At 46.1% G+C, this 25,263-nt stretch overlaps 1 protein-coding gene across 4 annotated transcripts in view; it reads left to right on the top strand.

Moving 5' to 3' along the window:
• The first annotated feature begins 19,900 nt into the window (after positions 1–19,900).
• LARS1 (leucyl-tRNA synthetase 1) overlaps positions 19,901–25,263 on the top strand; it is a 69,060-nt gene continuing 63,697 nt past the window's right edge. For 3 of the 4 annotated variants that reach the window (XM_021939833.2, XM_003900299.5, XM_017960013.3), the window contains exon 1: positions 19,901–20,188. In XM_021939833.2, the coding sequence (XP_021795525.1) occupies positions 20,183–20,188 (6 nt within the window). In that variant the 5' untranslated portion in view covers positions 19,901–20,182. The remainder of the gene's footprint in view (positions 20,189–25,263) is intronic. The other variant, XM_009209326.4, reaches the window with a different exon arrangement.

Below are 25,263 nucleotides of genomic sequence, written 5' to 3'. Positions count from 1 at the left end.
ACAGTGCCGAGTGGCAGGCCTAAGAACCAATAAGAGAGAGAGGGCCCTGAGGGCAAGACCAATGAAAAGGCTCGCTCGCCCCGCCGGCAGGCCGTACCCAGTCAGGGAGGAGAGATATAGCAAGGTAGGTGGAGAGCTTACGTGAACTCCTGGTGCAAGATGGTATCTTGGAAAAGGTGCTTTGCCTCTTAAAGGGGCAGCGGCGCCTTTTTTTGACCACGCCGCCGCCCGCCGCGGAATACTGGTGTCTGCTGCTGGGAGTGCCTGGGGGAACCCGGCGAGCCCCTCAGCCTGGTTCCTTCCTCCCGTTTTTCCTGGAAACACACACTCGTGTCCCGAAATGACTCAGCTGTAGTAAATCTGCAACACAACGTGCAATACGTTCACGTTCGACACATTGCACAGAATGCAAAATTTTACTTTTTTTCTTTACACACTCATGTTGATCGGCACTCACGTTTGTATTTTTTGCTGCTCTGCTTTAATTACGCAGAATGTTTCTGACAGCCATGCCTTGGAATCCAGTAATCGTCATTTTTAAAACGTGGCGCACGGATGTAAAAGGCTGAGGCCATTTCAATTTTGCTAGTATTATTAATACATGTTGCTTTATTTAGAAAGAAAAACGACTCCAATAGTTTGGTTCTAATTATCTTTTCATTGCATATCTAAAATTCAGTGGTTGGGGGACGGGTAGGGAGAATTTTAATCAGCAAAGAAGGATTAAAAAAATAATTTTAAAGAAAAATTAGACACTACCGATATAGTCAACTTAACTTTCTAGTAGGTGAGAAATTCCTTCTGGAGTTTTGAAATCACTGATTTAGCACTGATGTTAAAATGCTTACCCAATAACATATACTGAGTCCCTGCAATTGCCAGCACTGAGTAAGGCACTGGGAGTCCAGTGGTGAGCAAAACGGAGCTTCTCCTCTTAAGAAGATGAACAGTTTTATGGGGTTATGCATGTAATAACATTTTGAAAAATACCTAATGAGCACACACCTCATATAAAAGAAATGGATCAACCTCAAATAAACAGACATACCATATATATACAGAACAGGTAGAGGCACACTTCTGCAAAGGATCAGACACTAAATATTTTTGGTTTTGTGAGCCTTGAGGTATCTATGGCAACTACCCAACATACAATGTCTTGGCATAAAATTAAACATGGACAGTATGTAAATAGAATGATTGTGGCTGTATTACAAAAATTTATAAAAATTATATAAAATTTTAAATTTATATAATTTTCACATACCATTTTTTTCACCATTTAAAAATGTAGGCCGGGCCGGGCGGCGGTACCTCACGCCTGTAATCCCAGCATTTTGGGAGGTCAAGGCGGGTGGATCACCTAGAGTCAGGAGTTCGAGACCAACCTGACCAACATGGTGAAACCGGTCTCTACTAAAAATACAAAATTAGCCAGACATGGTGGCGCACGTCTGTAATCCCAGCTACTCGGGAGACGGAGGCAGGAGAAACGCTTGAACCTGGGAGGCAGAGGTTGCAGTGAGCCAAGATCGCGACAAGAGCGAAACTCCATCTGAAAAAAAAAAAAAAAAAAAAAGCGGGGCGGGGAGGCCGGCGCGCAGTGACTCATGCCTGTAATCCCAACATTTTGGGAGGCCAAGGCGAGTGGATCACCTGAGGTCAGGAGTTCAAGACGAGCTTGGCCAATATGGTGAAACCCCGTCTCTAGTGAAGACACAAAAATTAACCAGGTGTGGGACGGTTGTGGGCCGGGCGCAGTGGCTCACGCCTGTAATCCCAGCGCTTTGGGAGGCCAAGGCAGGCAGATCACGCCAACATAGTGAAATCCCGCCTCTACTAAAAATACAAAAAATTAGCTGGGTATGGTGGCGGGCGCCTGTAATCAATCCCAGCTACTCGGGAGGCTGAGGCAGGAGAACCACTTGAACCCGGGCGGCAGGGGTTGGAGTGAGCCAAGATCGAGCCACTGCACTCCAGCTCTGGTGACAGAGGGAGACTCCGTCTCAAAAAAAAAAAAAAAAAGATTATGGCTGGGCGCGGTGGCTCACGCCTGTAATCCCTGCACTTTGGGAAGTCGAGGCAGGCGGATCATGAGGTAAGGAGATCGAGACCAGCCTGGCCAACATGGTGAAACCCCGTCTCTACTAAAAATACAAAAATTAGCCGGGCGTGGTGGCACATGCCTGTAGTCACAGCTACTCAGAAGGCTGAGGCAGGAGAATCACTTGAACCCAGGAGCCAAGATCGGGCCACTGCACTCCAGCCTCAGCGACACAGCGAGACTCTGTCTCAAAAACAAACAAACAAAAAATTAGCCGGCCGTGGTGGCACACGCCTGTAATCCCAACTACTTGGGAGTCTGAGGCAGGAGAATTGATTGAACTGGAGAGGTAGAGGTGGCAGTGAGCTGAGATCATATTACTGCCCTCCAGCCTGGGCAAAAGAGCAAGACCCTGTCTCAAATAAATAAATTAATTAATTTAATTTAATTTAATACAAACAAAAATGTAAAGGCCATTGTAACCTCACAGGTGTACAAAGCAGATGCCAGCAGGGTTTAGTTTGCTGGCCCCAGTATATAAATCCCTTACATAGAGTAGTAAAATCAGAGGTGCACTTAAAACTCATCTAATGAAACTCTCTCACCAAACCCCTCCTCACAACTTTGCAAATGAAGGAAAAGGCCCAGAAAGGCAAGTGATTTACTCAGAATTACACCTCTGTGGAGTAGAAGTAGCATCCAGAAGTTCTGACAGCAAGCCAAGAGCTTTCTCACTTGCAACTCTTGCCTCTTCTTTTCTCTCTCCTCTTCCCCCTCCTTTTTTTAAGTTTATCCACATTTTCCCTTCACTTCGAACAGCTACAGAAGTTAGCTAGGTGTGGTGGCACATGCCTGTAATCTCAGCTACTTGGGAGACTGAGGCATGAGAATTGCTTTAACCTAGGAAACAGAGGTTGCAGTAAACCGAGATCAAGCCACTGCACTCCAACCTGGGTGACAGAGTGAGACTGCTGGAAAAAAAAAAAAAAAAAAGAAACAAAAACTAGCTCCCGCCTTTGATCTCTTGCTCGGGGGAAAGCTAGTCATCATGTTTCAAGACATTCTAGCAGCCCTATGGAGAGGCCCACATTGAGAGGAACTGAAACAACTGAGACCCCTTCCCAACCCAGGGAGAGTGAGTGTGGTTATGAAAGTGCAACATGAGGGACACTTTTGGTGTTGGAACTGTTTTGATTCTTGACTGTGATGGTGGATGCAGGAACTACAGGATGGTAAACTGAATAGAACTAAACATATATAAAGTCAAGTTGATGGCTGGGTCAAAAAAAAGAAAAAATAGAACTAAACTTACATACATATGCACAGAAGAAGGGACCTCAAAAAGTTCATGGAAAAGGGCAATTAAAAGAAAAATAAGGCCAGGCACGGTGGCTCACGCCTATAATTCCAGCACTTTGGGAGGCTGAGGCAGGTGGATCACGAGGTCAAGACATGGAGACCTGGGCCGGGCGCGGTGGCTCAAGCCTGTAATCCCAGCACTTTGGGAGGCTGAGACGGGCGGATCACGAGGTCAGGAGATCGAGACCATCCTGGCTATCCCGGTGAAACCCCGTCTCTACTAAAAAATACAAAAAACTAGCCGGGCGAAGTGGCGGGCGCCTGTAGTTCCAGCTACTGGGGAGGCTGAGGCAGGAGAATGGCGGGAACCCGGGAGGCGGAGCTTGCAGTGAGCTGAGTTCTGGCCACAGCACTCCAGCCTGGGCAACAGAGGGAGACTCCGTCTCAAAAAAAAAAAAAGACATCCAGACCATCCTGGCTAACACGTTGAAACCCCGTCTCTACTAAAAATACATACACACACACAAAATTAGCAGGGTGTGGCAGCGTGCGCTGGTAGTCCCAGCTGCTGGGGAGGCTGAGGCAGGAGAATGGCACGAACCCGGGAGGCAGAGGTTGCATTGAGCAGAGATCGCGCCACTGCACTCCAGTCTGGGTGACAGAGCAAGACTCAGTCTCAAAAAAAAAAAAAAAAAGAAAGAAAGAAAGAAAAGAAAAGAAAAGAAAAAAAGAAAAAGAAAAACCACAAACTTTATTTCTCAACATAAGCTTTATCAAGTTCCAGACACATTGAGAACACACAAGTGATATCACACAAAAGATACTGGGCATTTAGTTCATCCCTAAAGAACTGAGAGTCCTGGGAATTTAGCCATGTCAATGCAGTCTTTTTTTACATTAAGAAGTGAAGAAAAATGGGGGCCCTTTACATATTTTTTAAACATTAGGAAACAAAAAGAAGGCAGAAGGAGCTAAATTAGGACCACAGGGTAGCTACCTAAGTTTTTTTTGTTTTTTTTTTTTTGTTTTTTTGGTTTTTTTTTTTGAGACAGGGTCTTGCTTTGTCTCCCAGGCTGGAGTGCAGTGGTGCAACCTCACCTCACTGCAAACTCCACCTCCTGGGTTCATGCCATTCTCCTGCCTCAACCTCCCTAGTAGCTGGGACTACAGGCGCCCACCACCATGTCCGGCTAATTTTTTGTATTTTTAGTAGAGACAGAGTTTCAACGTGTTAGCCAGGATGGTCTCGATGTCCTGACCTCGTGATCCGCCCTCCTCAGCCTCCCAAAGTGCTAGGATTACAGGTATGAGCCACCACACCTGGCTGTTTGATGAGATTAATGAGCAGGACCATTGCCAAGATGGAGAAGGAATCTCTGGTGTAACTTTCACAGATGTGTTTCTGCTGAAGCTTCAGCTAATTTTCTGAAAACACTCTCATAATAAGCATATGTTATCATTCTTTAGCCCTTGAGCAAAATGCCTTGAACATCCAAAAAAAACTGTTGCCGTGACCTCTGCTGCTGACCAGTCTGCTTTTGTTTTGACTAGCCCACTGCTATTTCTTGGTAGCTATTGTTTTGATTGTGTTTTGTCTTCGGGATTGTACTCCTAAAGCCCTGTTTCATCTCCTGTTACAATTCTTTGAAGAAATGCTTCAGGATTGTGATCTCACTTCAAAATTTCCAATGAAAGCTACTCTTGTCTGCAGCTGATCTGGTTGCAGCAGTTTTGGCACCCATTTAGTGGAAAGTTTGCTCAACTTTAATTTCCAGTTAGAATTGTGTAAGTGGAACCAGTTGAAATGTCTATGGTGTTGGCCACAGTTTCTGCTGTAAATTGTTGCTCCTCTTCCATTAGGGCACAAACAAGATTAATTTTTTTTTTTTTTTGAGACAGAGTCTCGCTCTGTCGCCCAGGCTGGAGTGCAGTGGCCAGATCTCAGCTCACTGCAATCTCTGCCTTCCGGGTTTACGCCATTCTCCTGCCTCAGCCTCCTGAGTAGCCGGGACTACAGGTGCGCGCCACCTCACCCGGCTAGTTTTTTGTATTTTTTTTTTTTTTTGTAGAGATGGGGTTTCACCGTGTTAGCCAGGATGGTCTCGATCTCCTGACCTCGTGATCTGCCCGTCTTGGCCTCCCAAGGTGCTGGGATTATAGGCTTGAGCCACCGCGCCCGGCCTTTTTTTTTTTTTTTTTTTTTTTTTTTTTTTTTTTTAGCAAATTGATGTGGATGATCTGCAGCTGTGGAGTTCATAGTCCACACTCTCTTGTCCCTTCTTATAACAAGCTATCCCTTTGTAAACTGCTGATTTATTTGGGAGCAATGTTCCCATGAGGTTTTTGTAAAGCATGAATAATTTACATTATTCCACCCAAGCTTCACAAAAAGTTTGATGTTTGCTCTTTCTTCAATTTTAGCAGAATTCATGTTGCTTTAATAGGGGCCCTTTTCAAACTGATGTCTTATCCCTCTTAGGGCCTCAAACTAGATCCTGTTTAGAAATGTTATAACAAGTTAGTATGAGTTTATTTTGTTAAAAAAATTTGAAATCCATGCATAGTGTTTTCATACTACACATTTTCCATAAACTTTTTGAAGACTTCGTGTGTGTGTGTGTGTCTTCTAAAGGCTTATGTGCAGACACACACACACACACACACACAAATGAACAAAAAACATGTATCAATGTCAATATTCTGGTCTTCAAATTATACTACAGTTTTGCAAAAAGTTACCATTGGCTGGGTGTGATGGCAGGTGCCTGTGATTCCAGCTACTCAGGAAGCTGAGGTAGGAGGATCTCTTGAGTCCAGGAATTTGAGACCAGCCTGGCCAACAGAGCAAAACTTTGTGTCAAAAAAATAAATGCTACCATTGGAGGAAACTGGGAAGAGTGTGTGAGGGTTCTTTCTATATTACATCTTACAATTGCATATGACTCTAGAAGTATCTCGATTTTTTAAAAAGTTGCTTCAAGGCTGGGCACAGTGGCTTACGCCTGTAATCCCAGCACTTTGCAAGGCTGAGGCAGGCAGATCACTTGAGATCAGGAGTTTGAGACCAGCCTGGCCAACATGGTGAAACCCTGTCTCTACTAAAAATACAAAAATAAGCTGGGCATGGTGGCACACGCCTGTAGTCCCCGCTACTTGGGAGGCTGAGGCAGGAGAATTGCTTGAACCTGGGAGGCAGAGGTTGCAGTGAGCCAATATCACACCACTGCACTCCAGCCTGGACAACAGAGCAAGACTCTGTCGGGGGAAAAAAAGAATCAGAATGTTGCTTCAAGCCAAGCATGGTGGCTCATGCTTAAAATCCAAGCAATTTGGGTGGCTGAGTGGAAAGATCACTTGAGCCCAGGAGTTCAAGACCAGCCTAGGCAACATGGTGAGACCCTGTCTCTACAAAAAATGAGGCGGGAGAATTGCCCAGGAGGTCGAGGCTGCAGTGAGCCATCTTTATGCCACTGTATTCTGGCTTGGGTGACAGAGAAAGAACCTGCCTTATATAAATAAATAAATACAAAATTGCTTCGCACGACCACAGTGGCTCGAGTCTGTAATCCCAGCACTTTGGGAGGCTAAGGCAAGAGGATCTCTTGAGCCTAGGAGTTCAAGACCAACCTGGGCAAGATAGTGAGACCCCGTCTCTACAAAAAATTTAAAAATTTGCCAGGTATGGTGGCGAATGCCTGCAGTCCCAGCTACTCAGGAGGCTGAGGTGAAAGCATCACTTAAGGCGGGAGGTCATAGATGCTGTGAGCTGAGATCGTGCCACTGCGCTTCAGCCTGAGTGACAGAGTGAGACCCTGTAAGACAAAAATATTGCTTCACATGTTAAGAGCAGTGTCACCAGGGAGAAAAGATTGAGAACAGCATCTTTGGGTGTGTGGTTACTGGAAATAGTCCTTGCCCCAATTCCCCAAGATCTTTATGTGTTCCCATTGGACCTGTGTGGAGACCCAGATCTGACGTCCTTGCAGATTAGATAAGCATCCAGGAGAAATGTGGAAAGCTCCATGTCAGTAGTGACTGTTGGGGTTTTTTGGGCAGGGAAAGGGGGGGAATAGAAAACAGCAGTAGTGGACTGACAAGACTCTCATTCCATCTTGTTATCCCTCTGATGTTAGAAGAGTCCACTCTGGCCGGGCGCGGTGGCTCAAGCCTGTAATCCCAGCACTTTGGGAGGCTGAGACGGGCGGATCACAAGGTCAGGAGATCGAGACCATCCTGGCGAATACGGTGAAACCCCGTCTCTACTAAAAAATACAAAACACTAACCCGGTGAGGTGGCTGAGGCCTGTAGTCCCCAGCTACTCCTACGGGAGGCTGAGGCAGGAGGAATGGCGTGAACCCGGGGAGGCAGAGCTTGCAGTGAGCTGAGATCCGGCCACTGCACTCCAGCCCAGCCTGGGCAGGCAAAGACCCGTCTCAAAAAAAAGAAAGAGTCCTCTGATGTTTAAGTATCCACTCATCTTTGGATTAAATAAGCCCCTTGTGATTTAGACATATCAAATAAAAATAACTCCTCACGGGCGAGGCTGGTGGCTCGGCCTGAAATCCAACTTTGGGAGGCCGAGATGGGGGATCAGGAGGTCAGGAGTGGGACATCCCTGGCTAACATGGGTGAAACCCGTCTCTACTAAATACAAAAATAACCCGAGGCTGAGGTGGGGAGGCCTGTAGTCCAGCTACTCGGGAGGCTGAGGCGGAAGAATGGTGAACCGGGGAGGCCGGAGGAGCTGCAGTGAGCTGAGATCCGACCACTGCACTCCAGCCCTGGGCTACAGGCTGAACTCCGTCTCAAAAATAACTCATACCCCTGTGTGCCAGGCACTCTGCCATGCAACTTTACACAAATCAGCCTCTTTCAGTTCCTGCATTCAGCCTTCCTTACCTTCACGCAATATTGATTGAAAATCTATCATAAGTAGAACACTATTATAGGCCCCGGGGATACAGCAATGAAGAAAATAGGCATTCTGTCGGAGATCTATTTTAGTAGCAAGATAATAATGACAAATAAATAACAATATAATATGTCAGGTCTAATATTCTTAGAATGTATCCTAAGAAGGAAAATGAGGCAAAATGAGGAGATCGAGAGTTATAGGGAAGGTAAAAAGACTGAGCAGTGGCTTGAAGGTAGTGTATGTGTTAGCTGTGTAGATATCTGGGACAGGGGCTTTCCAGGGAAGTGTGAAGACCCTGAGGCAGGAGCCGACTTGGCACGTTTGAGAAAAGGAAAGAGGCAGTGGGGCTGGAGCAGAGTGAACCAGGAAGAAACCGATGGTAGATGAGTGAAAGAGGTAGTTAGAGGCCAGATCAAGAAGGACTGCGTCATGGTAAGGACTTCAGATTTTACTTGTTGGCCAGGTGCAGTGGCTCACATTTGTAATCCCTGTATTTTAGGAGGCCAAGGCAGAAGAATCACTTGAGTCCAGGAGTTTGAGACCAGCCTGAGCAACATAGCAGGACCCCATCTCTACAGAAAATGAAAAAAACTAACCAGGCATGGTGGTGCGTGCCTGTGGTCCCAGCTACTCAGGAGGTTGAAACAGAAGGATCACACCAGACTGGGAAGTCAAGGCTGCTGTGAGTTGTGATTGCGCCATGCCTAGCCTGGGTGATAGAGCAAGATCTTGTCTCAATAACAACAAAAAATTACTTCTGAGATTGGAAGACACTGAAGGGTTTTGTTTTTTGTTTTTTGAGACGGAGTCTCACCCCATCACCCAGACTGGAGTGCAATGGCGAAATCTCGGCTCACTGCAACCTCTGCCTCCCGGGTTCAAATAATTCTCCCGACTCAGTCTCCCGAGTAGCTGGGATTACAGGTGCCCACCACCATGCCTGGCTAATTTTTGTGTTTTTTTGGTTTTTTTTATTTTTATTTTTATTTAATTAATTAATTTATTTATTTATTTTTTGAGACAGAGTCTTGCTCTGTCACCAGACTGGAGTACAGTGGCCGGATCTCAGCTCACTGCAAGCTCCGCCTCCCGGGTTTACGCCATTCTCCTGCCTCAGCCTCCCGAGTAGCTGGAACTACAGGCGCCCGCCACCTCGCCCGGCTAGTTTTTTGTATTTTTAGTAGAGACGGGATTTCACCGTGTTAGCCAGGATGGTCTCGATCTCCTGACCTCGTGATCCGCCCGTCTCAGCCTCCCAAAGTGCTGGGATTACAGGCTTGAGCCACCGCGCCCGGCCTAAATTTTGTGTTTTTAGTAGAGATGGGTTTTCACCATGTTGGCCAGGCTGGTCTTGAACTCCTGACCTCATGATCTGCCTGCCTTGGCCTCCCAAAGTGATGGGATTACAGGTGTGAGCCACAGTGCCTGGCCAGACACTGAAGGTTTTAAATAGAGGGATGAAATAACCTCCTCTGCTGTTTTTTGTTTGTTTTTTGTTTTGTTTTGTTTTGTTTTGATGGGATCACTGTGGTTGCTTTATGAGTATCAGACTGAAGGGGGCAAAAGAGGAGGTACCGAAACAAGTTGGGAGGCTACTACATTAATCCAAGCCAGCATGATGGTTTGGACTAGACTCATAGTGAGAAGTTGGATTTTGGGTATATTTTGAGAGTAGAGTCAACAAGTTTGGCTGGTAGATTGTGGATATGAAAGACAAAGAGGAATCAAGGATGACATCAAAGTGTTTGGCCTGAGCACTGGCTTGAGATTGGGAAAAATGAGGGAGGAACAGATTCAGCAAACAGCTGGTAGATCCAGAATTCAGTTTTGAACATGAGAAGTACGAAATGGCTTTTAGACATTGTGGTAGCCAGTCTCAAGATGGCCCACAATTATTTTTACCTCTTATTATTCACATTCACTTGTACTTTCCTCCCACACTGGCTTAGGGATCGTAACTTCTAACTTGGATCTCTTGTTCTGGGAAAGACAGTCGCCATATTGCAAGGCTCTCAAGAAATCCAGAGGCCCACACTGAGCGGAACTGAGACCTCTTTCCAACAGCAAGGACTAGCTTTCCAGCCTTGTGAGGGAGCCATATCGGAAGAAGACCCTCCAGCCCCAGCCAAAGCTTCAGATAAATGTTTTCCTAGCTAAAATCTGAATACAATCTTATGAAAACTCCTAAACCAGAACCACCCAACCAAACTGCTCCAAAACCTCTAACCAACAGAAACTCAGAGATAATAAATGGTTATATTGCCAGGTGCAGTGGCATGTGCCTGTAGTCCCACCAACTTGTGAAGCTGAGGTGGGAGGATTTCTTGAACCCAGGAGTTTGAGTCCAGCCTGGGCAACATAGTGAGACCCCCATCTCTTAAAAAATTGTTGTTATTATTATTATTATTTTTTTTTTTTGAGACAGTTTTGCTCTTGTTGCCCAGGCTGGAGTGCAATGGCGCGATCTTGGCTCACTACAACCTCCGCCTCCTGGGTTCAAGCGATTCTCCTGCGTCAGCCTCCCAAGTAGCTGGGAGTACAGGTACATGCCACCACACCTGGCTAATTTTTGTATTTTTAATAGAGACGGGGTTTCACCATTTTGGCCAGGCTGGTCTCAAACTCCTGACCTCAGGTGATTCACCTGCCTTGGCCTCCCAAAGTGCTGGAGTCACCATGCCCGGCTCTGGTTATTATTGTTTTTAGCCACTAAGTTTTGGGGTAATTCGTTAGGCAGCAATAGATAACTAATATAAAAATTCAAGTGGAGATGTCAAGTAGGCAGTTGGATCTTAAGTCTAAAGTTCATGAGAGGGGTTGGGCCTGTACTTAAAATTGGGGACTCATCAGCATGTAAATTGTGTTTAAAGCCATTGGCCTGGATAAGATCACTTAGCATATGAGTATGTCTAGAAAGGAAGGGCCATTAGAGAAAAGGTGAGGAATATTAAGTAAATTGAAGAGGTATGGCCAATAAATCAGGAAAGAATAGAGAGTGAAGAAATATGTTTCAAGAAAGGAGTTTTCAAATATGTCAAACGTAGTTCATAGGTCAAATAAGATGAGAACAGAGAATTGGCCATTGGATTTGGCAGCATGGAGGTCAGTGATGATCTGGACAAGTCCATGGAGTAGGGCAGGTAAAAGGTTGAGGAAGGCTGGATGCGGTGGCTCATGCCTGTCATCCAGCTCTTTGGGAGGCCAAGGCAGGAGGATCATAAGGTCAGGAGTTCGAGACCAGCCTGGCCAATATGGCGAAACCCCATCTCTACTAAAAATACAAAAATTAGCCAGGCATGGTGGTGGGCACCTGTAATCCCAGCTACTCGGGAGGCTGAGGCAGGAGACTCGCTTGAACCCGGGGGGCTGCAGGTTGCAGTGAGCTGAGATCACGCCACCGCACTCCAGCCTGGATGACAAAGTGAGACTCCCTCTAAAAAAATAAAAAATAAAAAATAAATAAAAGGTTGAGGAGAGACTGGGCATGGTGGCTCACATCTGTAATCCTAGCACTTTGGGAGGCCGAGGCAGGAGGATTGCTTGAGTTGACGAGTTTGAGACCAGCCTGGGCAATATATTGAGATCCTCATCTGTACAAAAAATAACAAAATTAGCCGGATGGTGCACGCCTGTAGTCCCAGCTACTTGGGAGGCTGAAGTGGGGGGATCACTTGAGCCCGGGAGTTTGAGGCTGCAGCGATGTTGCCACTGCACTCCAGCCTAAGCTACAGAATAAGACCACATCTCAAAACGATTTAAATAAATAAAATAAACAAAATAAAATAAAAGGTTGAGCCGGGCGCGGTGGCTCATGCTTGTAATCCCAGCACTTTGGGAGGCCAAGGCAGGTGGATCACCTGAGGTCGGGAGTTCAAGACCAGCCTGACCAACATGGAGAAACCCCGTCTCTATTAAAAATACAAAATTAGCCGGGGTGGTGGCACATGCCTGTAATCCCAGCTACTCGGGAGGCTGAGGCAGGAGAATCGCTTGAACCCGGGAGGCGGAGGTTGCGGTGAGCCGAGATCGCACCATTGCACTCCAGCTTAGGCAAAAAGAGCGAAACTCTGTCTAAAAAAAAAAAATAAATAAAATAAAATAAAATAAATAAATAAATAAATAAAAGGTTGAGGAGAAGAATGGAGAACACGAATTAGAGAAAGCGTGGCAGTTCTCCTAAAGAGCTTTACTGTAAAGGGAAGTAGAGTAATGAAGGTACTGGACAGTACTGGAAGGGTATTGTGGAATAGGGCAAAGGAGAGGGTTTGTTGGCATTTTGTTCAGTTTGGTTTTGCTTGCTTATCTGCTTGCATTAGGTTAGAAGATATGTGTGAATGCAGACAAGTATGATCTAGAGAGAAAAAATCTGATGCGAGAGGTGAATGAGAAACTGTAGGAATAAAATCTCCTAGTGGGCAAAAGACAATGGGGTCTAATGTACAAATGGAGCATAGGTCTTAATAGGAACCCTAATTGTTGTTCACTGTGACAAAAAGAGCACATATTAGTAGATAGACGTGTGATAGCAGATGTAGTAAAAGGAAATCATGAAAGTTGTGTATTGATTGCTTCTGTGCTGTCAGTGAGTGAAGAAGCTATCCAGTAGAATGTGAGAAGGCGATGCTGGATGTTTGAAAAGAGAGGTATGAGGAGAAAAGCATATTTGGTTTTTCAAACATTTTAAGTTCACTTGGGAGGCTGAGGCGAGAGGATTGCTTGAGACCAGGAAATCAAGGCTGCAGTGAGCCATGAGTGCACCATTGCACTCCAGCCTAGGTAGCAGAGTGAGACTCGGTCTCAAAAAAACAAACAAACAACAAACAAAAAAACTAGGTTCTTTCCCACTTCATGCCTTTGCACTTGCTAGTTCTCCTGCCTGGAACTATTTTACACATATCTTTGTGTGCCTGACTTTTTTTTCTCAGCTCAAGTATCACCTCTTTGGGATGACCTTGACCATCCAACCTAAACTGTCACCTCACTTCCCTCCCCTAGTTACTCTCTATTGCATCATCCTGCTTTATCTTCTTCATAGCATATCTCACTATATAAAATGTTTTTTTCATTTATTTGTGCTCTCTCTGCCCCACCCCACATAGAATATAAAGTTTCATGAGGTCAGGAATTTTGTGTTCTTTGTTAAGTTTGTTTTTTTGTTTGTTTTGTTTTGTTTTGAGATGGAGTCTCTTTCTGTCGGCCAGGCTGGAGTGCAGTGGTGCAATCTCTGCTCACCACGACCTCCGCCTCCCGGTTTAAGTGATTCTCCTGCCTCAGCCTTCCAAGTAGTTGCGATTTCAGGCATGCACCACAACACCTGGCTAATTTTTGTATTTTTAGAGAGACGGAGTTTCACCATGTTGGTCAGGCTGGTCTCGAACTACTGACTTCCAGTGATCTACCTGTCTCAGCCTCTCAAAGTGTTGGGATTACAGGCATGAGCCACCGCGCCTGGCCTTCTTTGTTAAGAAAGAGCACTGAGAAAGAGATCCCTAGGATATAATGGAAGCTTGGCAGGGCACAATGGTCACACCTGTAATCCCAGAACTTTGAGAGGCTGAGGTGGGAGGATCACTTAAGAACAGACGTTCGAGACCAGCCTGGGCAACATAGTGAGATCCTGTTTCTATAAAACATTAAAAAACCACCTGGGCATGGTAGTGTGCGCCTGTAGTCCTAGCTACTTGGGAGGCTAAAGTGGGAGAACTGCTTGAGGCTGGGAGGTCAGGACTGCAGTAAGTCATGATCATCCCACTGCACACCATCCTAGGTGACAGAGTGAGACCCTGTCTCAAAAAAAGAAAAAAAAAAGATGGTTAATAAATATTTAATAGATAATCTAACATAATCCTCTATTTATTAGAGATGATTACTAGATAAGTACCATGATTATCACCATGCTACAGGTGCAGACAGGTCAAGGTCACACAACAAGTTATGGATGGGGGTGGGATTCATGATTCAAAGTCAGGCAATCCCACTCCAGAATTCACAGTCTCAGACTCTATATGGAATAGGATCTAGAGGAAGATACTAGACTTCTGGCTAATAAGATATTAGGGATCCGACCAATTATTAGGGAATAAAAGGGTATGACCATGGTTGCTTCTCCAGTTCATATAGTTTAGACCAGTCTAATCTCATTGATACAATACAGACAGGCATCTTAAACCTTGTAAACACACAAAAATAAATTCTAAAAAACCTCAATGACATTGGAATCTTGATAATGTATGATTGGCTGTCTTTTTTTTTTTTTTTTAGACAGAATTTCACTATCGTTGCCCAGGCTGGAGTGCAATGGTGTGATCTCGGCTCACTGCAACCTCTGCCTTTCAGGTTCAAGTGATTCTCCTGCCTCAGCCTCCCAAGTAGCTGAGATTACAGGTATGTGCTCCCATGCTTGGCTAATTTTTGTATTTTTAGTAGAGACAGGGTTTCACCATGTTGGCCAGGCATGTCTCGAACTCCTGACCTCAGGTGATCCACCCGCCTCAGCCTCCCAAAGTGCTGGGATTACAGGTGTGAGCCACTAAACCCGTCCTACCTGTTTCTTTTTCTCCCTTCTTTTCTTCCTTCTTTTCCCCTTTTCCTTCCTGTCTCCCTCTTTCCTTTTCTCCTTCCCTTCTTTCCTTTCTTCCTTCTATTTCTTGTAGAGCCTTTGGACTGCTCCATAATGGTGATGCTAATGGTGGAAACATTAACAGTAGTGGTGGGTAGGTTGGCTATTTAGAAACCACAAGCTGTGTTTTGATGACTCAGGTGTCACGTTTCACATATGAACCCATGACACAGCCTTCCATCCTCTGTGGAATGTTGATGAGATGGCAGGCTGAATCTTGTGGGTCCTAAGGCTGGAGTAGTATAGCATGAGTTAGTGATTTTTAATTTCTGGGAGTTACAAATATATCACTTTAGAAGAAATCTAGAAAACAGGGATTTCTCAAAAATTTGGCAACTGAGAAGTACAACTTCTTTAATTTGGTTACATTTATCTAAATAAAAAGGCAGTTTACCTAATTATCATGGTTACTTGTTCTTGTTCCTAGCTCATGTTAATTAGATTTAGAATTTTCATTAACTGACCAAACTGGCTTCCCGTAGTTTTAACCTTTCCCTTCTTCCCTCCCTCTCTTCCTCCCTCCCTCCCTCCTTCCTTTCTTCCCTCCCTCTCTCCCTCCCTCCCTCCCTCCCTTCCCTCCTTCCTTCCTTCCTTCCTTCCTTCCTTCCTTCCTTCCTTCCTTCCTTCCTTCCTTCCTTCCTTCCTTCCTTCCTTCCTTCCTTCCTTCCTTCCTTCCTTCCTTCCTTCCAGCTTAATATTTCCTGAGCACTTACCACATTCTAGGCACTGGGCTAATCACCTTGGCTTAGCTCCTTTTATTCTCATAGCAAGCCTAAGAAGTAGGTATTATCGTTATCTCCTGATTCCCATGATAATCCAGAGGTCCAAGGTTTGAAGGAACTCGCCTAAAGCCATAGAGCTAGCCTGGAACACAGCATCAATGCAAACCCAGTCATCTGACTCCAAAGCCCGTGAATGCAACCACCACGGCACCCTGACCCTGCCTTCCTCTGCTGATCCATTAGTTTTGTCTAAAGTTTTATGCAGAGCGACCCCATCATCAGCTAAACCCGTAAGTCCTAAAAAATGCTACCTTCGGGCCGGGCGCGGTGGCTCACGCCTGTAATCCCAGCATTTTGGGAGGCCGGGGAGGGCGGATCACGAGGTCGGGAGATCGAGACCATCTTGGCTAACACAGTGAAACCCCGTCTCTACTGAAAATACAAAAAATTAGCCGGGCGTGGTGGCGGGCGCCTGTAGTCCCAGCTACTCGGGAGGCTGAGGCAGGAGAATGGCGTGAACCCGGGAGGCGGAGCTTGTTGTGAGCCGAGATCAGGCCACTGCACTCCAGTCTGGGCGACAGAGCGAGACTCCGTCTAAAAAAAAAATCGACCCTCTTCTCTTTATTCTTCTACTCTTCGCTTGTGTCAATTAAAATAGAAATCTGTTTGCCATCCAGGAAGCATACAGGTAAAGGCAGAACACAGATGTAGAAGAAAAAAAATTGAAAAACAAAAAGTCCCTAAAAGGATAGGGAAATAACGCTACTCATTGAATGCCATACACCTCTTAGGAGCAGAAGCATATAAAGAAGTTCCCACAATTTTTTCCTCAGAGAACCTTGTCATCTGAAGGTAGGGAAGCTAGGTAAATATGCACGAAAAACAAATACAAAAGGACTCAGAGACAAGCTAAAACTAATTATAGCCTTATGGATCTAAATTTAGAAATGCTGACAAATTACCAAATTGAGCAGAGTGACCAGTGGGTTGGGTTTTAAAAAAATGGGGGCCCCAGGACAGTGGCTCATGCCTGTAATCCCAGACCGAGGCAGGTGGATCACCTGAGGTCGGGAGTTCAAGACCAGCCTGACCAACCTGGAGAAACCCTGTCTCTACTGAAAATACAGAATTAGCTGGGTGTGGTGGCACATGCCTATAATTCCAGTTACTCAGGAGGCTGAGGCAGGAGAATCCCTTGAATCTGGGAGGCGGAGGTTGCAGTGAGCCAAGATCGTGCAATTGCACTCCAGCCTGGGCAACAAGAACAAAACTCCGTATCAATAAAATAAAATAAAAAAATCGGAAGGCTGGGCATGGTGGCTCATGCCTATAATCCCAGCACTTTGGGAGGCCAAGGCAGGTGGATCACAGTTAGCAGTTCAAGACCAGCCTGACCAACATGGTGAAACCCTGTCTCTACTAAAAATGCAAAAATTAGCTGGGCATAATGGCACGCCCCTGTAATCCCAGCTACTCAGGAGGCTGAGGTGGGAGAATTGCTTAAACCCAGGAGGCGGAGGCTGCAGTGAGCCAAGATTGTGCCACTGCACTCCAGCCTGGGTCATATAGAGCGAGACCCCATCTTGGAAAAAAAAAAAATTAAATAAATCAGGGAGGAATTGAGTTTTGTTGTGAGGTTTTGAAGAATGAATGCGATATGGTTTGAAAATTGTAAAAGGTATAACACGCAATTACATTGTGGTAACTAGCTCAGTTAAGCCAGGGAAGACATTATTATGGGGAACAGGTAAGCTTTTTCCATTTTAATCAGACTAATGTTTATAGACAAATATTAAAAATAGCTGACATTTTAAAATGCTTACTATATGCCAGACATACACATATACATAAACAGAGTTTATACACATATTATTTCTTTAATCCTCATAGCAATCCTATGAGTTACACATTATTATTATCCCTATTTCACAGAGTGGTTAGCTGAATTGCCTGAGGTCACCTGGCTAGTAAATGATGATCTCTGTCTGAATCACAGCCTAAGCTCTTATCCACTATGACACTTTTCTAACTTCATTTACCTAGAGGGCATTTTACATAGGCTAGCAAATAATTGACAATTCCCAATTAAGAAGCCATGTTACTAAGCTGTAACACATTTATTTTCTAAGTATCTCTTGAATCTGTCTACCTTTCTCTATCTTTACTGTCACCACCATAGTCCAAGACCCCATCACATTTCACCAGGACAATTGCAATACCCTTCTGTTTCCACTTTTGCTCTTTTCCATTCTTCCTCAGAATGATTGATTTTTATAAAATACAAATAGGGGCCAGGCACGGTGGCTCATGCCTATAATCCCAGCACTTTGGGAGGCCGAGGTTGGTGCATCATTTGAGGTCAGGAGTTCGAGACCAGCCTGGCCAACATGGCGAAAACCCATCTCTACTAAAAAGACAAAAATTAGCCAGGCGTGGTAGCAAGCACCTGTAATCCTACCTACTCAGGAGGCTGAGGCAGGAGAACTGCTTGAACTCGGGAGGTGGAGGTTGCAGTGAGCTGAGATCGCACCACTGCACTACAGCTTGGGGGACAAGAATGAGACTCCGTCTCAAAAAAAAAAAAAAAAAAATACAAATAGGACCATGTCCCTTCCTTGCTTAAAATCCTTTGATGGCCTCCCATTGCTCTCACTGGTTTAATGTCTGTCCCTTCCACTAGACTCGAAGCTCTCTGAAGGGTGTGGCAGTGCCTGTCTTTTTCTTTTTTTTTTTTTGAGTCTCACTCTGTCGCCCAGACTGGAGTGCAGTGTTGCGATCTCAGTGCACTGCAACCTCCGCCTCCTGGGTTCAAGCGATTCTTCTGTCTCAGGACTATAGCTAGGACTACAGGCACGTTCCACCACGCCCGGCTAATTTTTGCACTTTTAGCAGAGACATGGTTTCACCATATTGGTCAGGCTGGTCTCAAACTCCTGACTTCAGGTGACCCACCTGCCTCGGACTCTCAAAGTGCTGGGATTACAGGCGTAGCCCACTGTGCCCAGCTGTGCATGTCTTTTTCTTTTTTGTTGTTTTTTAGACTGAATCTCACTCTGTCGCCAAGCTGGAGTGCAGTGGCGCGATCTCAGCTCACTGCAAGCTCCTCCTCCCGGGTTCTCGCCATTCTCCTGCCTCAGCCTTCCGAGTAGCTGGGACTACAGGCGCCCGCCGCCACCACGCCCGGATAATTTTTTGTATTTTTAGTAGAGACGGGGTTTCACCGTCTTGGCCAGGTGAACGCCTGACCTCATGATCTATCCCCTCTTCGCTCTCAAAGTGCTGGGATTACAGGTGTGAGCCACGGCGTCGGGCCAATCTTTTCTTTTTTCTTGAGACGGAGTCTCACTCTGTCGCGCAGGATGGAGTGCAGTGGTGCCATCTCGACTCAGGGCACCCTCCACCTCCTGGGTTCAAGCAATTCTCCTGCCTCAGCCTCCCGAGTAGCTGGGACTACAGGTGCACGCCACCATACCCAGCTAATTTTTCTATTTTTAGTAGAGACGGGGTTTCACCACGTTGGCCAGGCTGGTCTCAAACTCCTGACCTCAGGTCATCCACCCACCTTGGCCTCCCAAAATAATGGTATTATGGCCACCGCGCCTGGCCCTGTTTGGTAGCAGTCTAAACAGTCTCAGCCAGGCAATGGGACCAGGTAGGCTTTCAGTCTCTCGCTTAAAAATGGAGATTGTTGGCCGTGCACGGTGGCTCACGCCTGTAATCCCAACACTTTGGGAGGCCGAGGCGGGCGCATCACGAGGTCAAGAGATCGAGACCATCCTGGCCAACATGGTGAAACCCCGCTTCTACTGAAAATACAAAAATTAGCTGGGCGCGGTGGCGCGCGCCTGTAGACCCAGCTACTAAGGAGGCTAGGGCAGGAGAATCGCTTGAACCCAGGAGGCGGAAGTTGCAGTGAGCCGAGATCGCGCCGCGGCACTCCAGCCTGGGCGACAGAGCGATATTGCGTCTCAAAAACAACAACAATAACAAAAAGGAGATTGTTAATACGCGGTTATACAATGTCTAAATGCTGGGCTGTTGAATGCCACTGACAGTAATAAATATCTGTGCATAGTGGCAAGCCATAAGTAGCACCTCAGTCACCGAATAGTAATTAACTGCGTTTCCTGGCATCCCGAGAGGCAACCAGCTCTACCGGGTGAAAAAGTTGATGGCCAAGGCACTCCAACCTAACCAGGGCACACTCGCGATGTTCTGAGATCCCACACTGCATCATGGACTTTGTAGTTCCACATGCCAGTGACGTCACTGCCGGTTCCTCTCTGAGTGGGCCTATCGGGCAGACTTCCGATAACCCGTTTTTCTCTGGGAATTGTAGTCAGTAAGCGCCTGCTGGGCCTCTGCTCGAGTGGTCTGGGAACTACACTTCCCGGCGGGCTGTGAGATGCCTTGGCCGTAGTTGGTAAGGAGCCGGATGATTGCCTCAGCAGGTGTGAAGCGTGTGCTTTAGTTTCGTGGGAGGCCTGGCATCCTCGAGAGGGAGGGGAAAGGTTGTAACCACTGCTTTGTGGAGATCGCCAGGGTCATTGTCGTGGATTTGTACAGTCGACTGGGTGGTGCAATGGCGGTGAGTTTGAGCGGGAAGAGTCCACAGGGGCCCTGGAGCCGGACTGACCAGTTTCTAGGGGCTGTCCATGTGCTGTCCTGAAGGGAAAGTCCTTTTCTAAAAGAGAGCCACGCTTAAGGCGTGCCTGTCGTAGAGGCTTTGCTGTTTCTTGCTAGCTCATGAACCAGGAACTGATGTCTGTTAACTTTACTTAGTACTTGGATATCATATTTGTTATTTCTCTGGCGTTTCTAAAATCAAGGTGGAGAGCCGGACACGGTGGCTCACTGCTGTAATCCCAGCACTTTGGGAGGCCGAGACAGGTGGATCATTTGAGGTCAGGAGTTCGAGACCATCCTGGCCAACATGGTGAGACCCCGTCTCTACCAAAAATACAAAAATTAGCCGGGCATAGTGGTGCGCGCCTGTTAACCCAGCTTTTCGGGAGGTTGAGGCAGGATAATTGCTTGAACCCGGGAGACGGAGGCTGCTGTGAGCCGAGATCGCGCCACTGCACTCCAGCCTGGGCGACAGAGTGACACTCCGTCTTAAAAATTAAATAAATAAATAAATAAATAAATAAATAAAACCGAGGTGGAGAGAGGAGTATGTAAGTTGATTCCTACTTCCAGCAAAAAAAAAATTGAGCGCCTCTCCGTAAAATGGACAAAAATCTCTCTTTTCATAGTGTCTTTGTGTGTGGGTAATATTGTGTCAGGTGCTGATAAATGCTATGGAGAAAAAATAGAGCAGGAAGGGGTGCTAGGGAGTGTACAGTGGGGGTAGTACAGTTGCAGTTTTTTTTTTTTTTTTTAATTTTTTTAAATTTGAGAGATATTCTCACTCTGTGGCCCAGTGGCGTGATCATGGCTCACTGCAGCCTGGACCTTAGGGCTCAAGCGATCCTCATACCTCAACTTCCCCACAGCTGGTACTACAGGCGTGCTCCATTACACCCGGCTAATTTTTTGTATTTTTAGTAGGGACGGGGTTTCGAACTTCTGGGCTCAAGCGATCCTTCTGCCTCAGCCTCCGCAAGTGCTGGGACTACAGACGAGCCATCCCGCCCGTTTTTTTTTTTTTGTCTTGAGACGGAGTCTTGCTCTGTTGCCAGGCTGGAGTGCAGTGGTGCGATCTCGGCTCACTGCAACTTCCGCCCAGGTTCAAGCGGTACTCCTGCCTCAACTTCCCGAGTAGCTGGGACTACAGACGCACGCCACTACGCCCAGCTAATTTTTTTGTATTTTAATAGAGATGGGGTTTCACAGGATACCCCTTTAAGAAGAAAGGAGGCTGTGGCCACATAGATTTCCTCAGGGATAGCCAGGGGCACCATGCTTAATTCACAGGGTGTCCCTCTTCTTTTCACCATGTTGGCCAGGATGGGCTCGATCTCCTGACCTCGTGATCCACCCGCCTCGGCTTCCCAAAGTGGTGGGATTACGGGTGTGAGCCATCGCGCCTGGCCTGTTGCAATTTTTAAAAGGATGAACAAGGAAGGCTTTGCTAAAAAGGTGGCAAAAACGAGATAAGAGAGCAACCCATGCGACTATAGGAAGAAAGAGATTTCCAGACAGAGGCAACAGTGTAAGTGAAAAGCAAGGATCCTGGGTAGAAGCCAGGGATGTTTCTAAACATCCTGCAGTGCACAGGACAACCTCTGAAAATAAAGAATTATTTGGCCCAAAGTGTAAGTAGTGCCAAAGTTTGGGAACTCTGATTTAGTTAAATAACCTTTTGTTACCAGTGAGGAAGTTGAGTCTCAGATTGATCAAATGACTTGCTTAAAGTTATACAACAAGTTGGTGTTTGGGCCAATATCGGATTTTATCACACTTGATCTTTGAGGTTTTGAGAAACAAGTTTTTCTGAGAAACAGAAAAGTCGAATAAGAGCTTTCTTGCATTTGCCGTACTCAGTACAATGAAAAGAAACTCATAGTTCTAAGTAATTTGTAAAATACTTGCTTTCATATTCTTCTTTACAATGGTCATATTTTTAATTTTTATTTGTATTGTTATTGTTTTTTTGAAATGGAGTCTCACTCTTGCCCAGGCTGGAGTGCAATGGTGTGATCTCGGTTCACTACAGCCTCTGCCTCCCAGGTTCAAGTGATTCTCCCACTTCAGCTTCCTGAATAGCTGGGACTACAGGTGTGTGCCACTATGCCAGCTAATTTTTGTATTTTTTGGTATAGATGGGGTTTCACCATGTTGGCCAGACTGGTCTTGAATGCCTGACCTCAAGTGATCTGCCCACCTCGGCCTCTCAGAGTGCTGGGATTACAGGTGTGAGCCACCGCACCTGGCCATATTTTTTGTTTTTTGAGACAGGGACTCACTCTTATCAATCAGGCTGTAGTGCATAGTACAATCATAGCTCACTGCAGCCAGCCTTGACCTCCTGGGTTCAAGTGATCCTCTGGCCTCAGTGTTCTCATGCCCTGCCCATGGTAGTTTTTAGGTAAAAAGGTATTTTTTTTTTTTGAGACAGAGTCTCGCTCTGTCGCCCAGGCTGGAGTGCAGTGGCGTGATCTCAGCTCACTGCAAGCTCCGCCTCCTGGGTTCATGCCATTCTCCTGCCTCAGCCTCCCGGGTAGCTGGGACTACAGGCGCCCACAACCACTCCCCGCTAATTTTTTGCATTTTTAGTAGAGACAGGGTTTCACCGTGTTAGCCAGGATGGTCTCGATCTCCTGGCCTCATGATCCACCCGCCTTGGCCTCCCAAAGTGCTGGGATTACAGGTGTGAGCCACCGTGCCCAGCCGATACTTGTTACATAACTTCTGTATCTGTGGCATTGTACTTGGTGCTAAGGTGACTATAAAAGATTTAAAAGTTCCTGCCTGTTGGGAATTTACAGCCCAACTGCATAAATGTCTTAAAATCATTTGGTTATATTTAACGGAAGTCAACTCAAGTTGGTTAAGGAGGAGTTTAGTAATAAAGTGGAAGTTGGCCTAGTGCGATGGTTCAAGCCTGTAATCTCAGCACTTTGGGAAGCCAAGGCTGGTGGATTACTTGAGCCTAGGAGTTCAAGACCAGCCCAGGCAACATGGTGAAACCCTGTATCTACAAAAAAAATACAAAAACTAGCTGGGTGTGGTGATGCATATGCCTGTAGTTCCAGCTATTCAGGAGGCTGAGGTGGGAAGATTGAGCCCGGTAGGTCAAGGCTGCAGTGAGCTGTGCTTGTACCATCATGCTCCAGCCTGGGTGGCAGAGGGAGACCCTCTCTCTCTCTCACAGACACACACACATAAATACAGTGAAATTTCATATTGCCCATGACTGTCGGGTAGGAGATACAACTAGGCTTTCTGAGGCCCTACGTACTTTTGCCTTTGTGGGTGGATCGTTTCCCCTGTAAAAATATTAGAAATTATATTTTACAGACTGGGTGGGGTGGCTCATGCCAGTAATGACAGCAGTTTGGGAGGCTGAGATGGGTGGACCACCGGAGATCAGGAGTTTGAGACCAGCCTGGCCAACATGGTGAAACCTCGTCTCTACCAAAAATACAAAAATTAACTGAGTGTGGTGGCGTGCGCCTATAATCCCAGCTGTTTGGGAGGCTGAGGCAGGAGAATTGCTTGAACCCCAGAGATGGAGGTTTCAGTGAGCTGAGATTGCTCTCGCTCTGTTGCCTAGGCTGGAGTGCAGTGGCTCCATCTTGGCTCACTGCAGCCACTGCCTCTTGGGGTCAAGTAATTCTCCTGTCTATGCCTCCCGAGTAGCTGAGATTATAGGTGCGTGCCGCCACATCTGGCTAATTTTTGTATTTTTAGTAGAGATATGGTTTTGCCATGTTGGCCAGGCTGGTCTCGAACTCGTAGCCTCAGGTGATCCACCCACCTCAGCCTCTCAAAGTGCTGGGATTACAGGCATGAGCCACCGTGCCCGGCCAAAAAAATTGTTTTTCTTGTAAAGAGGAGGTCTTGCGAAAAAAAAAAAAAAAAAAAAAAAAAAAGAGGAGGTCTTGCTATATTGCCTAGGCTGGTCTCAAAACTCCTCAAATAATCCTCCCTCCTCAACCTTCCAAAGTGTTGGTATTATAGACATGAGGCACTACATCCAGCCAAGTTACTTATTAAGAAGAGGTTTTGGAGTGAGAGGGGGCAGTGGAGTTGATAGTCTAAATGAAGGTGGTTAGTAGCAGGAATGGAAAGGGATGAACAGATGTGCAGGCTTATTATTTCTTAGGAAAGAAAATACCTTATGCAATCACTGTTTTATGGAAACTTGAAAAGAGTCCAATTTTTTTTTTTGGGACGGAGTTTTGCTCTTGTTACCCAGGCTGGAGTGCAATGGCGTGATCTTGGCTCACTGCAACTTCCACCTCCTGGGTTCAAGCGATTCTCCTGCCTCAGCCTCCCAAGTAGCTGGAATTAGAGGTGCGTGCTACCTTGCCTAGCTAATTTTTGTGTTTTTAGTAGAGATGGAGTTTCACCATGTTGGAGAGGCTCGTCTCTAACTCCTGACCTCTGGTGATCCTCTCGCCTTGGCCTGCCAAAGTGCTGGAATCACAGGCATGAGCCACCGTGTCCGGCCTGTTTTATTTTAATTTCATACGAACAGTTCTTTAACAATTTTGGAGAGAAGTTCTCTATCAGTATCTTTGATATTCATGTATTTTAACTAAATAGAAACATTTGATGATAATGTTACATTGTAGTATATAATTTTTAAAAAGCATATGAAAGCCTTTTACATATTTCAGTAGTTGTTCAACCATTTCTTTGAGGTTTGAGGTAGACAGGTCATGATAATCCCAATTTTTTTTTTCTGATGGAGTCTTGCTGTGTCACCCAAGCTGGAGTGTAGTGGCATGAGCTCCGCTCACTGCAGCCTCCGCCTCCCTGGTTCAAGTGATTCTCCTGCCTCAGCCTCCCGAGTTGCTGAGATTACAGGTACCTGCCACCACACCCAGCTAATTTTTGTATTTTAGTAGAGACGGGTTTTGCTCTGTTGGCCAGACTGGTCTTGAACTCCTGACCTCAAGCAATCCACCCGCCTCGGCCTCCCAAAGTGCTGGGATTACACGCATGAGCCACCGCGCCTGGCTGATAACCCTAATTTTTTTTTTTTTTTTTTTT

The sequence above is a fragment of the Papio anubis genome, chromosome 5 (assembly GCF_008728515.1).
Source record: "Papio anubis isolate 15944 chromosome 5, Panubis1.0, whole genome shotgun sequence".
Taxonomy (NCBI): Eukaryota; Metazoa; Chordata; class Mammalia; order Primates; family Cercopithecidae; genus Papio; species Papio anubis.
Note: the sequence above shows the minus strand (reverse complement) of the source record. Positions and strands in the feature narration are given on the sequence as shown.